The following is a 14,133-nucleotide window of genomic DNA, read 5'->3' on the forward strand; positions in this document are numbered from 1 at the left end:
ATATGTTGGCTATGCGGGGAATATGCCCTCCGTGCTCGTCGCTCGTCGTGTATTCATGGATATTCATGAAGGCGGTTCTGCGGTTACCTAATTTTTAGTTGGAGTTTGAGACGTTTTGTTCGGAAGCTTCAGCGTTCATAAGCTCCAGTAGTAATGGCGCATATGAACTCTTAGTTTTGGCATTTCGCTCTTCCTGTTACGCTTGCCAGGGTCGATCCCTGCACCTTTCAAGAGATCCCCGTCGCCCTGTGCTCCGATCCCGAACGTTGGAACTATCTCTCATATCCCGGACTGGGCCGTTTTCATCTCTTATCGAAACCTATCCGAACCTGACTCTCGCCAATTAGTCCGTGCCCAGGAGGAAGTGCCTTAAGGGCAGTGCCGAGAGACAGTCTCATTGACAGGAAGGAGGTCAACATTGCTAGCCAGGAAGTGGTGGTCCATTGTCATAGGGTTAGCCCATAGCCGATAGGAATTGCTTGAAGGTCATTACTCATAGGATAAATAAGTTTATATTATACCTACATTAGGTTAAAGAAGTTTGTCAGTCCGGTAGGGTTTCGTCAGGAGCGGAGCGGAGCAGAGCAGAGCAATGGGTTTGAACGAGCCAATGAGGGTGTTTTTGAAGAGGGAATTGAACAGAAACTGGCCATTTCTGGTCGGTTTTGGCATTACATTCACCATCGTAACCAAGATGTCCCTTGGCTTGACAGGTATCTTCCCTGATCTCCGTTACGTATTCCTTTGCAGTCTTGCCTGAAGTAAAGGAGTAGTTGTCTATCTGTATGTATTTACGGTTTGTTGATCGTTTGATTTCACAGAGGAGGATGCAAAAAATTCCCCTTTCGTGCAGCGCCATGGAAAGAGGTACTGTATCTTACTAATCCAAATTTCAAAATTTAGACTTTCAGATCCCCGTAGATCCCCCGGTTTTTGAATATTATTTCCTTTCCAGTTCATGTGGATTTATTAGTGATGTGCTAATTGGAATTTGAATTTTGCCATTTAGAAGGATATTGAGATTTTGCTTACAACTCGCTGCAAATCCATAGGCATAGAGACAGTGATTTACGTTTTCACAGCGAATGTTTTGGTTATTGCCTATGAATCTTTTGTGGCTACGGATTTTTGTTGTTGAATAAAATTGCTTGACTTTTAGGGCGGCACTACTGTATACCATCACACTGAAACAAATTCATAATTAATAAAGAAAAATTTGCAGCCGTTGACCTGCCATGAGTAAACAATTCTCCTTCTCGCCAATATATATTGCCATCTCGCCAACAACATGGTGAACTCTTATACATGGATGCTCTGGATTCAGCCAAGCAAACATGATACCCTTGTCAGCGGTAGCATTTTGGAAGAGGCAACGATCTAGAAGAAGGTTCACGTAGCTTTGCCCAATGGCCATGTCCATTAAATGGTTCCCCTGTTTGCTTCTCACAAGACTCTCTGCAAATCACATCTGCACTAATTCCTGCACAGAGATTTTTTCATTTTCCGCATACATGGCACAATATAGGAAGCAATTTTTGATGTCTGAATTGGACAATGCATCATAACACCATCTTAATAGTGGATAGAGTTGTGGTTCAATGCGAGGATGCAGAGTATCTGCAGAAGAAGAAGAATCTGCATTTTAATGGAAGATAAAGAAGTCTCCCATTCATCTACTCTGCTTTTTCCCCTCATTGCTGCGGCCACTAAGGTTATGGCCAAACCAAAACCTTTACACTTGTCTGCAATATTCTTAGCACACTCCTGTATATCCATAGGAGGAGCAGGGTTGTCTTTGAAAGCAATTCTTCTGAATAACATCCATGCTTCATCTTTAGAGAGTGGTTGTTCTAGCTGTTCTGCTTCATTTGTACACCCTTCTCTTTCATCCCTAGAGGCTTCTGCTTCATCCATAGACGCTTTTGCTTTATATGCAGAGATTTCTGCTTCATCTCTAGAGGGAGGTCGCCCTGACTCTTGTGCTTCATCTACGGAAACTTTTGTTTCATCTTTGGGGAGCGGTCGTGTTGACTCTTCTGCTTCATATGTAGAAAGAGGTTGTCCTTCTCTGGACTCTTGCACGCTCTTGAATTCCATTTGGATCGGATCCCTATTGATAATGAGGTGTGAAGTAGAAGTAACAAACATTGAAAATTCTTGTTGAAGGCCTTAAAAGAGGAAATTAAAAGGTACCTTCCATTTTTTGTCTTGTTCAGTGGATCTTCCGCGGTTGCCAATGAGACAGTCCAGATGTCGTCCTTGTCGTTGTGATGGACTGTAGGTATGGAGTATGGTATTGGCCTCTGTAAGGGATTTATGCAGCAGTTGCAACCAAATCTTGAGGTGCTCAGGGGCGGCTTTCTGTTGATCTTGGACAATGCTTATATCCAGCAGAAGATTGTGGACATGCCTCAACTCGTTTCCTTGGCCGTTGGCGTTCTGCAACCTCGCTCTTCTGGTGCTCGAGGTGAAACCTACACTAGCACACCACAGGTATCTTTTTCCCCCTCGGACTTAGAAGCCGTTGCAAACCCTCCTTCAGTGTTACAAATCCTCTCTCTGAGGTTTTCACCAGGAATTTTGTTTATCTGTCTTGGATAAATCTTTCCCAATTTCACTTGGATCTTAGGTTCAGTCAACAGAACCGTAAGGTCTTCCTGGAAAGTTCATTATCGCCCACTATACAGTAACCCTCGCAGGTAAGGCCCTTGTTGAATATATGATGTTTCTGTTATCATAGGTCTTTTGTTTTGCATGCTCATCATCGTATACAACTTACTTTTCCCCTTCTTTGCAGGGGAAAGCTACAGGTCTGTACTGTCGATGGCTTCCACAGTGCAACCGTGGCGGCAACAATTTCTCCTTACCCCGGAAGTGAACCAGGTCATTTTTGTGGCTATGTTTCCTCTAAGCTTACTTATTATTAAATTCTGTTATGGTTTTTCGAGAAGAGCGTCTTTTCTCTGTCGACTTGAGGGTTTTAAAATTATTATGGATGTTGAGCATTTTAGCTCTAGCCGGAACCAAAGTCAGTTGTTTTGTTTTCGTTTTTGTTAAGATCCAAATTACAGTGTTAAAATTTCTCTTCATAATTTACAGTGGTTATATTCTCCACTGAGTTTTCTATTGCCGAGAATGTAAGTAAATAGGTTTGACGTTATCCTTTTCCTGTACTGTTGGTTGCACAGGTTACTTGTAGGATACATATATGCATTTTGGTATTTTATGGCTAAACACTTGGTTTGAAACAGTCCTGCAATTAAATCTTGCATGTTGGGCATGCCATTCCTCTTGTTTATATGGTAGTAAGTTCACTGTTTATTGTAGTTCCGACTCAAGGCGAAAACTATATTGCTTATATTCTGTTTATCTTAAGATAGATAATTGTTATTTAATATTTCCAGTATTGTGATTACAGTACAATATGTGTGCCTCTTTGTAAAACATGCTAAAAATATAACTGCTTAGAAGGTTCTTTAGTTGATAATCCCCAAGGGGTGGTTTACTTTTTCCTTTAGTTTAACAATTTCTGATAAATACTTCTTCTGTAGAGTAAAATCGGTCTGCTGGGTAGTCTATCTCATTTATGAGTTTTAGTTTTTCCTGTTATTAAGACAAACATTGGAACAGTTATATCCAGAATATCCTTGCATGATTTTGTGTGCATTTGGAATTTGTGATAGTTATAGCCATATCTTTGACAGTTGTTCCCTTTCATGCATTCCTCATTGCAGTTGAGAGCACAAAAGCCCACTTGGGAAACTGGATCATCGTTTTCCCTAAAAAATAAAGCTGTGCAGAAACAAGAGCGTTTGCCTAAATCTGACCCGTTGGGCGTAAAGCTAGACATGAATGATGATTTGGAGGATCTGATAGATGAAGAAAGCCTTCTTTCTGAAGAGGATTCGAAAAGATCTTCATTGCCCTCTGGTTAGTAACAGGGGCTGGTGGCTGTTAATGTTGGTTTGCAGTTTATCCATTGGAAAGGAATATATATGATAGAATCCTCTTTAATAACGTTACAAACTTGATCAGCTTGGTCACTTTTCCCATCTATTCTTTCAATCCATATTTTGTAATTTGTTTTGTTGTGCAGCCAATGACTATGAAGTTAGTACGAAAAGAAAAGCCTGCAAAAATTGTACCTGTGGCCGAGCTGAGTTGGAAGAGAAACAGACGAAGTTGGGCCTGACTGCAGAACAGTTGAATAACCCACAATCTGCGTGTGGAAATGTATGCTGGTTCTTTTTAATCTTTTGCTCTTATTTCATTTCTTTCTCGGGAAGAAGTATTTGCAAATTGCCATCCCTATTTTGTGGAGAAAGGTTGCCAATTTATTTAACCTTTTAGTTACTGTTTACGAGTATAATTGTTCTGTATAAAAGAACAGAATGCTGCGTTGATATCTGTCAAACTTCCTTTATGTCTCTCTTAATATACACAGCTGTGTTTTTTAATGAAAACTTGAGTTTCCATCTCCATTTTTGAAGGAGAATCTTGGCTGCTGGGATCTGCAGCGTATACTATATTACAGTTACCCTATTTTATATTCCAAACTGTGAACAAGGTCACATACTGTAGGAATCAAAATGTAATATAATATTTGCTCATTTTTCTGATATAATGGATGTCTTGATTTTGTTAGTGTGGACTCGGTGATGCATTCAGGTGCAGTAGTTGTCCCTACAAAGGACTTATCTCCTTTCAAACTTGGGGAAAACTTAAAAGGTATATATACCACATACATATTGTTTTCCATCTATTGCGCCTTCTATTTTTAACAAGTTTGTTCTGACATATCAATTCCTCCATTGGACTAAAATGCTTTTACAAAAATTGCAGGTATCTCTTCCTGGCACACTCTTGACTGTTGATATGTGAGCAAAGTAGTGCTTTGAAGAGTTAACAATTAGTCATAAACCCTCAATCATTCCGTGCCATCCAAGTGATGGGTTGCTTACCTTTAAGCATTTCTAATGTAATTTCCGTTCAACCATTGAGTGCTTAAATTAAGCAATGGTGCAGCCTTATTTCTAGGTATAAATTATAATATAGTGTATGACAATCACAACTATTGCTGGCGTTATTAGGACTGTTAGTGTTACCTATCTACTTTTGTATCTGTTATATATGACATATGAAATGATGAATCTGGCCAGGGAAGGAATGTTTATAGCATCCCAACATTGCTTCCTTGAAGGAAATGAGTAAAGTACTTAATATTTGTTTATCAAATTTAGGATAAGTTTGATTTGCTTGGCCAGCTCTTTTCTTATGCTGCTTTTTCAATTACAACAGTCAGTAAGGGCTATTGTATTAACTATACGCACGATTTGTTAAGAAGTAATCGACCTAATTAAAGACATTCCCAACCATTCATTTGGGAAAATCTTTCATGACCATTCATTTGGGGAAAGCTCTCAAAAGGATGATAAATTGGTTTCCAGATCGGTTTTCTTTTGCCTTCCATTTGGTTGAAGTTGAATAGAATCACAAATTGACTCTCCCTACCCTAAATGTGAATTGTATCCCATGATATCTTTCTTGCAGAGACACCTTTAAGGACTGTAGCTTTTACAAATGAAGTTAGACCGGATTTGTTCTTTTGATCGGTTTATTTTCCATTTGTAGCAAGAGAATACATCTTATATTACTTTGCAAAATAAGTAGATTACATCATGTGTCATGAGGGAGGACCTGGAGACTGCTTCATTTTGCCTCTTCCCCAGCATGGGTGTTAACACCCTTGTTCGGTGTATAGGGTCATTTTACCCTTATGGGTTTGACTAAACTTGTCTAGGCTTCCAGCCTCTTAACCGGGTTGAACTTTGTTTAGGCTTTGAACTTTGTTTAGGCTTCCCAACGTTTTAGGCAGGTTGGAAATCCTAAATCCTTTTGTTACAACTTACGGATGACTCGTTTAAATGTTCTGCTGCTCGTCCTTCTCAAATTTATTAGTGGAGTTATCATTTTGGTCTTACAAAGCATAACCTATCTTCTCAAATTTATAAGTAGGGTTATCATTTTGGTCATACAAAGCATAACCAATCTTCTCAACCGGATTTGTTCTTTTGATCTGTTTATTTTCCATTTCTAGAAAGAGAATACATCTTATATTACTTTGCAAAATAAGTAGATTACATCATGTGTCATGAGGGAGGACCTGGAGACTGCTTCAATTTGCCTCTTCCCCAGCATGGGTGTTAACACCCTTGTTCAATGTATAGGGTCATTTTACCCTTACGGGTTTGACTAAACTTGTCTAGGCTTCCAGCCTCTTAACCGGGTTGAACTTTGTTTAGGCTTCCCAGCGTTTTAGGCAGGTTGGAAATCCTAAATCCTTTTGTTACAACTTACGGATGACTCGTTTCAATGTTCTGCTGCTCATCCTTCTCAAATTTATTAGTGGAATGATGAGTTATCATTTTGGTCTTACAAAGCATAACCTATCTTACAAAGCATAACCTATCTTCTCAAATTTATTAGTAGGGTTATCATTTTGGTCATACAAAACATAACCAATCTTCTCAAATTTATTAGTACTTCTCAAATTTATTAGTAGGAGTAGGGTTATCAATGATCATTTTGGTTTTATAAGAATAAGTTAATAACCAAAGGGCATAATAAGCAATGCATTAATTTTGTTTTAAAACTTTTCAATATCAATAAAAGGAAAGAAATCCTTTTAGATTAAAAAGTAGATTTTTGTAATTCACTTGATTGACAAATTAATCATTTTAGTAATTGAAAATTATGTGAACAGATTTAGAAATTGCAAGTTAATGATCAGATAATTATATTAAAAAAATTAGAAAATTCAGAATTACATAAAAAGAATTGTTAGGATATTGGAAACCTAAGCAGTTTGGAACAATTTTCTTTGGGAAATGCTTTGTTGGAAATGCTGCCCTGTTCTCTAGGTCACTTGAGCAGCTTGAAGAAGTTGTGGGTTTGTGATTGTGCAGAATTGAAATCTTGGCCCAATTCGTTGGGACTGTTGACTCAGCTGTCAACGTTGTGGGTTGGAGGCTGTGGAATACAGCCCTTACGATCAACAAATTCAGCCTCAGTCTTGATGGATCTGAGGCATCCGATAATATCATGGTTTCTAATGGAATCAACTTTTTCATAGCAATATATCAATATGTTTTGTAATATTATGTTTTGACTTTCTAAAGGCAATTATGGTTTTCAATGAAATATATTGGTAGGGGATAGTCATGGTGGTTATTGCCTTGGTCACTAGCAAGCTTCGTATATGCTTGGCCATCTATAGAGATTTTTTGATTTTGGGTAATTAATTTACTCTAAAATGAAATAAGACATTCAATGTGTTCTTTGTAATATAGATATAAATAAAACATCTAAAGAAAAGTAATTGCACAATGATCCAGGCCCCTTTCAACCTTTTTGGCTTATTTTCTTATATCAAACATTTGCAGGTTTCAACCAATTAACATTTCATTGAGTATGTATTTACAAAGCAATGATTTTGGGATCAAATCCCACAAAGCAATCCTATACTTGCTTTTCAAATTCCTTCAAGCTTTTGAAAGTAAAGTAAAACCAATGAATTATCAATATAATTTTAACATAATAAAAAACAATTAGAAAGCCTTTAGCCAACTCAAATTGCTCATTCGTGCTTGAACCAACATCTCTTCTAGAAAATTCAACAATTCCGATTTAATAATCCTATCGGCCTCTCTTTGTACCTTTTGGGACAATTGCTAGTCATAATCCTATGTTTCCAAACTCAATCTTTGATTTTTTTTTGTGCACAATTATCCCTTTCTAATGTTTTCTCTTTGAATTTTTCATCTTTTAAGTCATTTTTTTTTCAACACAATATGTGGTCTAAGATTTTACCATACTTTTTTACTATACTTTTTTTGGAACACTGCAATTTTTTTTGGTAAAATATATCTATTTTTAGAAACCGGAATGCAATTGATCTTTTATCGAGATGATTCATGTCAATTTGTTGTGTAATTCAGTGTCATATAACAGCCATAATTATTTATGGTTAGAATTTGTATGTTTATAACTAGATTACTTAAGGGTTCAAATTTTGTACAATCCCAATAGGCAAATTTTTGTCTCAACTAAAAACGTTATGGGATAATTGGTTAAGGAGGAAAACATATAACTATAAGTTTTCAAAATGGTTATTATATAATAATATGGTTGGTTGCATATATCAAGTTCCAAATTTGATATGTTGTTTATTTGTGTAAACTTGTCATATGCATTTTAAAACTTCACATATCCATATTTAGATGGGTTGAGATAGCGTCCATACTAATTGTAGTGAATGCACCTTAAACTTTGGATTTAGAGAATGCCCCCTAAACTTTAGATTTATTGATATAAGCATGCTTATGCACTTCTTTAAGAGTTGATAAGCTATCTTGATCCCACTCGCACCCCAACCAGGCTTTAAAATGTCTATAATTTACTTAGTTGCTATCGGTACAGTAAAGCACTGAAGTATTTTGAGGTGTTTTTTACTTATGAAAGAAATGTTAGGATTTATTCCCAATGGGTTTGTACATTTGATTGAGTTGGGGAGACTTATGATTGTACATGGTGTGAGGCTAATGAAAATTGAGTTGTTTCATCCAGTGGTGGCAAGAGTGTCAAAATTTGAGATATAGCACTTTGACCTATAGAAAGTCAATTTGGAAGGTTGGAAGAGTGCACGTGAGGGTGAGGTTGGAAGTGTTTCTTATAAATTGTTTTTGGTTTTTGTTTTTGTTTTTGTTTTATCAGAATACTATTGTGTTCTTTTTTAAATAATTCAATTGTTTTTTTAGGTTTAATGTTAATTTAATTAGTCATAATATATTTTTGGTTTTTTATAAATTAATGGTTGTATTGATTAAATGAAATTTAAGTTCAATTTAATATAATTATAACACATAATTATTAAATAAGAAGTAAGGATTAGTTGTTTTTGCTTATAATTTCAAATAGTTTGTTTTCGTGTCAATGGATTAGATACCCTATTTTTTTATGGAAATTTATTAAAAATAAATAAATATGACTTCAATCTCATAACCTTTTATACAAGTGGAGTAACACTTTGGGCTGCAAAATCTGAGGAATCTATAATGCTTTGTATGAGTAAGAATCGAATAATGTGAGGAATCTATAACGCTTTGTATAAGTAAGAATCAGAATAAATCATGGCTATGTCATTATTATAGATCTCTTAGCCAAAAACATTCAATATGAGTCTTAGTAGTTTCTTTCTTCGTCAATTCACACACACATATATACTAAATTAGAATCACATAAAATTTGAAGATATAATAATCAATGGAATTAAGGTCTAATTATTTTTCATTATATAAATAGAAATTTATCATATGAATAACAAAATCTATATCCTTAAATCCACTTTGAAAATTGAAATAGTTTTTAATGTCGAAAATATTTTATAACATAAAATAAAATTGAGAATAAAATAACTTATTCGTTTAATTTGAAAATAAGAGATTATATGATGGAAAAGAAAGAAATAATTAAACAAAAGATATACTATGGAATAAAATTGCAACAATTAACAGGGTTATGTTTAATTAGGAAAAACAAGGCACTTTTAGAGGAAGATTAATGAAAGTTGAGATGCAAGAACACGGGTGGGACTCTTTACAAATCGATTCCAAACACCTCAACTCCAGAGGCCAGAGTTTCCTGATGAGAGGAGATTAACACCCACAAATTTATATACAACATAAAATGAACTATTTATTAAATCCATTACTAATGACCCATAACTAGTAAAAATAAATATTAAAAAATTATGTAGAAAGTAATTAAAACAAAAAAAAATCTTCATCGGCAAGGGGACCCGTCAAATTTAAGCCATGTTTGATGGAATCCCATGTGCGAATGAAGTAGACGGGTGGGACGAGCCTCGTGCACCAAACGGACCGCCCTAAAGAAGCATACCAACTTCCACCATCAGCCCCGTGTGTATAGCATTTTTGACCAACATTTTCGCTAGCCAAATTGTAACCGGTTTGAGCTTTCTGAAACCACTGTAAAACCCGTGTGTATAAGCCTTTGAGCATGTGGTCGTTTGGCCCGGTGGTCTGGACGGTAGGTTTGTGGCCCCTCACCTGGGTTCGATTCAAGGTTGCATGATGCTTTGCAGTTATTTGTAACATTGTATTTTGTCATTCTATCGGTATGCTGAGTTGCCTGTGTACAATTGATATTGGTATCAATTCTAACATATAAATAATGTATATATTGTTTTTTAAGCCAAAATGCTTTCCCAAAAAAAAGTCTTTGCCCAATAACACTTTACGACGTTCAAACTGTGAATGGTATGGACTCGTTGTATAGTACGTACATGGAGAATGAGACATTAATGATGTTTTTTCGAATTATTATTATTATGGAATCTCACTTCCCAAACAACCAAATTCTATCACCTTTTTCGTAATTGTCATTTTTATATTTTTTGATGCATAGAAAGCAAAGCTTTTGTCGTTCAAACGATTCTCCATAGTTGCATAAAAAGCTATATACTATTTCATATTATAACACTCACTAAAGCTATATACTATTTCATATTATAACAGTCACTATTTCATATATACCAACGAACAACATAGTCGGGGAATCCTAAAATGTAGGAATGTTTTACCCACAATTCAGTGTCGTTGTTACGTCAGAGGAAACATGTGGGCTAGGCTAGTTGGGGAATGCATTCGAGTGGCATGTAGTTATAAGGGTTGTTAATGTTTTCGGGGTTTAGTTGTTGCATGTCTAAAGGCTGCTATAGAAACCCAGTATAGTCTTATGATGCGATAGAGCTTTTTGCTTAATTCTTATTTTAAAAAAATAATTAATATATTAGTTAATAATATATACATTTAAAAAAACATGTAACAAGAAAAATATGATAAAACAACAAGCTATAAAAGTGTAATGATATATATGGACATGTCATTTTATTAATTAATTGAAAATTGAAAAAATGACTTAATTTCTTTTGAGGTTATTTATCAACTCTCTATAGTAACTACTACTAAAAATATTTGGTGGAGGTTAATTAATCTAGTAATTTTTGATAATTAAATTAAAATTCTCTAAAAATATTTGGTGGAGGTTAATTCATCTAATAATTATTGACAATTAAATTAAAATTCTCTAATCCGTATTCTAGATAAAAAATAAAATATTAAAAAATATTTTTTTTAAAATACATTTAAAAAATCAAATATTATTATCACACATTTATTAAATTATATATATATATATATATATATATAAATTTTAATTAAAAAATATTAATAAACATTAAAAAAAATCAAATTCACATAAACATGAAACTCCTTAAATCCTTTATTTTATAAGAAAATATCTATAAATAATTATTATATATAGTTTATATATTTCTACATTATTTATAACTTTATAATTTCCTAAACTCCTTGAAATGTTCCTTTACTTCCATAATTTCCTTTGAGGTCAAATTTCCATAATTTCTTAAACTATTCTTTTACTTCCATAATTTCCTTTGAGGTGCATCTCTTCTTCCGGCTGATCACCAAGGATCTCAGTGCATTCTTGGTCATTCGAGACTTGCTCATCACCTAGATGCATTAAACTAGGTGAGTCGACCTCTTTGTGGTGAGGCATGAGGTCGGTGTCCTGTTCCAACTCCTGCTACTCCATGTCTGCATCCAACTGTTGAAGTGCTTGTTCTATCTCATGAGCGAAGTCTTGCCCCTACGATGGTTCACCTTGTTTGCCTAATGCCAGCTATTCTAATGAATCAACTACTTGTATGGGCACTGCTTCATCTGTCTACACATGTTGTGCCCCCTGTTGTATCTGCTGCTACTGCGCTTCCCTCTCCTATTCGCGTAGCTCTTGTTCCTTTCGGAGTTTCTCCCTCAGCTCATGTAACTCCCCTACTTCTTCCATTCTCTTCTTATCCTTCTGCCTTCACGCGATTCGCTTGTCGTGCTGGTGCCTCTTTTCCTCTATAGCCATAGTTGCTTGCTCTACAAGTGGATCTACTCAAAACTTGCAGCTTTGCTCCTCCTCCATGCGATCAAAAATCTTCCTCTTACCTTTGTTGTGCACTGGTATTCTTGCCTTTGCTGCCATTGCTGCTATTGGAGCAATTGGTGTTGTTGGTTCTCTCTGTCATGCTGCTTCATGTTGCTTCGCTAACCACTCCACAACGAAGCTGACCTATTCATTGGGTCTAGAGAAGTTGTAGCAATATCTCCATGGGTCCTCCTCGGCCCAACGAAACGCCCCGTGGATCCAATTGAACTGAACTCTCATGCAGTGATCTTTCATAATGCAATGTGGGTCATACAGATTGTAGCTTCGAAGTTCAAGTGGGTACTTCTTCATCTGTTCTGCTTCGACATCCACTTGCTTGATACTTTGGATTTCATATAACCCAATCCACAACGGAAGAGCGGGCCAAGATGCCTTCTTCTTCCGATGCAGTCTAGCTGTCAATCCTGTTGAGATGTGATATACTACTTCCTGTATGACAAGTACGTCCAAGGCAAACTTTGGTGGAACATATGGAGGCTTCTCCGCGCTGAACATTAGGATGAAGGTGCCGGACGGTGAGGCATACCGATCAACAATGCATAACAATGCCTCCATTACTTCTTTTAACATGTAGTGTGGATCCTGTTCAAATATGATCTTGTACACAGGGGTGAAAAAATGATCGGAAAACCATGTGATTAATCCTTTGAAGTTGCATTCGGATAACAACTTGAAATATGTGTTCACAGCAGTCTCCGACGGTGACCATGCCCACTCGAAACCTGGGAACTCTTGTCGAGCACAGACTGCATCTAAGATGTAGACGGACATGTAAATCTTTGCACGCATACCTACGGGTGACTGTCAAGCCTTTATTACTTGTTCCTTCAGCTGATGAGCCAATATGCCAGACCAATTACATGGTTTTCCTTCCCTAGCCACTTGGTCCGGTGCGATCACCCAACTCTGTGGGAAGGTTTCCCTGCTTGCTTGGCCATACAATGAACAAACAAATATGACAAAGTATCGGTATGCCTTTCTCAGTATCTTCGTCTTATAGATCTGGTTGGGTGTCAACCTGAATCGATCCGATCCTTTACCCAGTTCTTCAGAATGTCTCTAGAGTTAGCATTGCTATTAGGTAAGATGAATGGAGTCTTCATGACAGTCACGGGCACTGACATCTAATACATCTCATCATAATCTCGTGCCCAGAAGCTCACAAGCTTCGTCCCACTGACACTGCTCAAGGTCATCGTCTCAAGATCAGTGTGAGAGACGATGCAGTGTATCATGTCTACACATGGGAACGCGGGGTATCTGCATGCAATCTAGTACAGGATGGACTTGTGAATGTTCACGTACACCTGATGGTCTTCGAGGCCTTCCTCAAAAGTGTCTGCAAATGCTTCATTGACCTCTTGCCACTTCAATTTGATGTCCCTATCTAGATACAACTTTTTATATTCATAGATCGGTAGACTAGAGGACACTCGCTCAACTGTTGCTCCAATTGCATTTCCATCAGTGTCCTGTGATCATGTTCTCTTGTAAGCCATTGATCCGGTACTGCTAAGAGACGGATGAACACCTGAAAGATCTGGAGACGAGAAACATGCATGGCATGAAATCCGTTATCGAAAACCAAAGAAAATTCTAGGAATGACACAACACATACCTGGGAAACTAATGGGAAAGATTGCGCAATTTATTTTGGGAGGCTGAGTGACTAGCTGCTAGAACTGCACAAAAGGCAGTCTGGACTGTCTGGGAGGCAAGACTGGCTGCTGGGATTGCACAATGCGCAATCCCAGCTGGGAGTGACTACAGACTGAGGGACTGCATTGCACAATTTTCTAGGCCAGCAATCATTTCCCCTTAGAAATGCACAAAACAGTACTAGAGGACAGTGCTGGGAAGAAATGCGCATTTCTAGAGAGGAAGACAGAGCCTTCCTTCCCCAGATTGCGCAATACTGTCTCATTGAAGGCAGAGTCCAAGCCATGGTTGGCCCAATTTGCCAACGGGAAACTGAAAGCAAATATGACACTGAATGCATGGTGACACTAAGTGAAAGCAGAAGTGATTGACAGTGCA

At 36.9% G+C, this 14,133-nt stretch overlaps 2 protein-coding genes across 4 annotated transcripts; both read left to right on the plus strand.

The window, feature by feature from the left end:
• The first annotated feature begins 185 nt into the window (after positions 1-185).
• On the plus strand, positions 186-2,286 carry LOC149165835 (ATP synthase small subunit 6, mitochondrial-like). Its single transcript, XM_089432402.1, has 3 exons — positions 186-713; positions 822-867; positions 2,217-2,286. Exons 1-3 carry the CDS (start codon positions 593-595, stop codon positions 2,269-2,271), a joined length of 222 nt encoding a protein of 73 aa, XP_089288528.1. The 5' UTR covers positions 186-592; the 3' UTR covers positions 2,272-2,286.
• Positions 2,287-2,308: 22 nt separating this feature from the next.
• LOC149165836 (anamorsin homolog 1-like) lies at positions 2,309-5,261 on the plus strand. Of its 3 annotated transcripts, XM_089432401.1 has the most exons (6): positions 2,309-2,699; positions 2,798-2,883; positions 3,735-3,930; positions 4,097-4,233; positions 4,646-4,728; positions 4,843-5,261. In XM_089432401.1, exons 2-6 carry the CDS (start codon positions 2,824-2,826, stop codon positions 4,865-4,867), a joined length of 501 nt encoding a protein of 166 aa, XP_089288527.1. In that variant the 5' UTR covers positions 2,309-2,699; positions 2,798-2,823; the 3' UTR covers positions 4,868-5,261. The 3 variants fall into 3 exon arrangements, with proteins under 3 accessions (XP_089288527.1, XP_089288526.1, XP_089288524.1); XM_089432400.1 differs by lacking the exons at positions 4,646-4,728; positions 4,843-5,261 and having other exon boundaries at positions 2,309-2,493; positions 2,630-2,699; positions 4,097-4,638; XM_089432398.1 differs by lacking the exons at positions 4,646-4,728; positions 4,843-5,261 and having other exon boundaries at positions 4,097-4,638.
• Positions 5,262-14,133: the final 8,872 nt, after the last annotated feature.

This window comes from Pinus tabuliformis, chromosome 5_1 (genome assembly GCF_031772625.1).
Source record: "Pinus tabuliformis cultivar Carrire ecotype Pingquan chromosome 5_1, CPIR1, whole genome shotgun sequence".
NCBI lineage: Eukaryota > Viridiplantae > Streptophyta > Pinopsida > Pinales > Pinaceae > Pinus > Pinus tabuliformis.

What these genes read in the sequence shown, in the direction of transcription:
- LOC149165836 (XM_089432398.1), top strand. Translation starts at nt 2,824, where the DNA reads ATGGCTTCCACAGTGCAACCGTGGCGGCAACAATTTCTCCTTACCCCG. An exon ending in TTACCCCGGAAGTGAACCAG is followed by an intron (nt 2,884 to 3,734) that starts GTCATTTTTGTG and finishes TCCTCATTGCAG; the next exon opens with TTGAGAGCACAAAAGCCCAC. An exon ending in AAGATCTTCATTGCCCTCTG is followed by an intron (nt 3,931 to 4,096) that starts GTTAGTAACAGG and finishes TTTGTTGTGCAG; the next exon opens with CCAATGACTATGAAGTTAGT.
- LOC149165835 (XM_089432402.1), top strand. Translation starts at nt 593, where the DNA reads ATGGGTTTGAACGAGCCAATGAGGGTGTTTTTGAAGAGGGAATTGAAC. An exon ending in GATGTCCCTTGGCTTGACAG is followed by an intron (nt 714 to 821) that starts GTATCTTCCCTG and finishes TTGATTTCACAG; the next exon opens with AGGAGGATGCAAAAAATTCC. An exon ending in GTGCAGCGCCATGGAAAGAG is followed by an intron (nt 868 to 2,216) that starts GTACTGTATCTT and finishes TGTCTTGTTCAG; the next exon opens with TGGATCTTCCGCGGTTGCCA.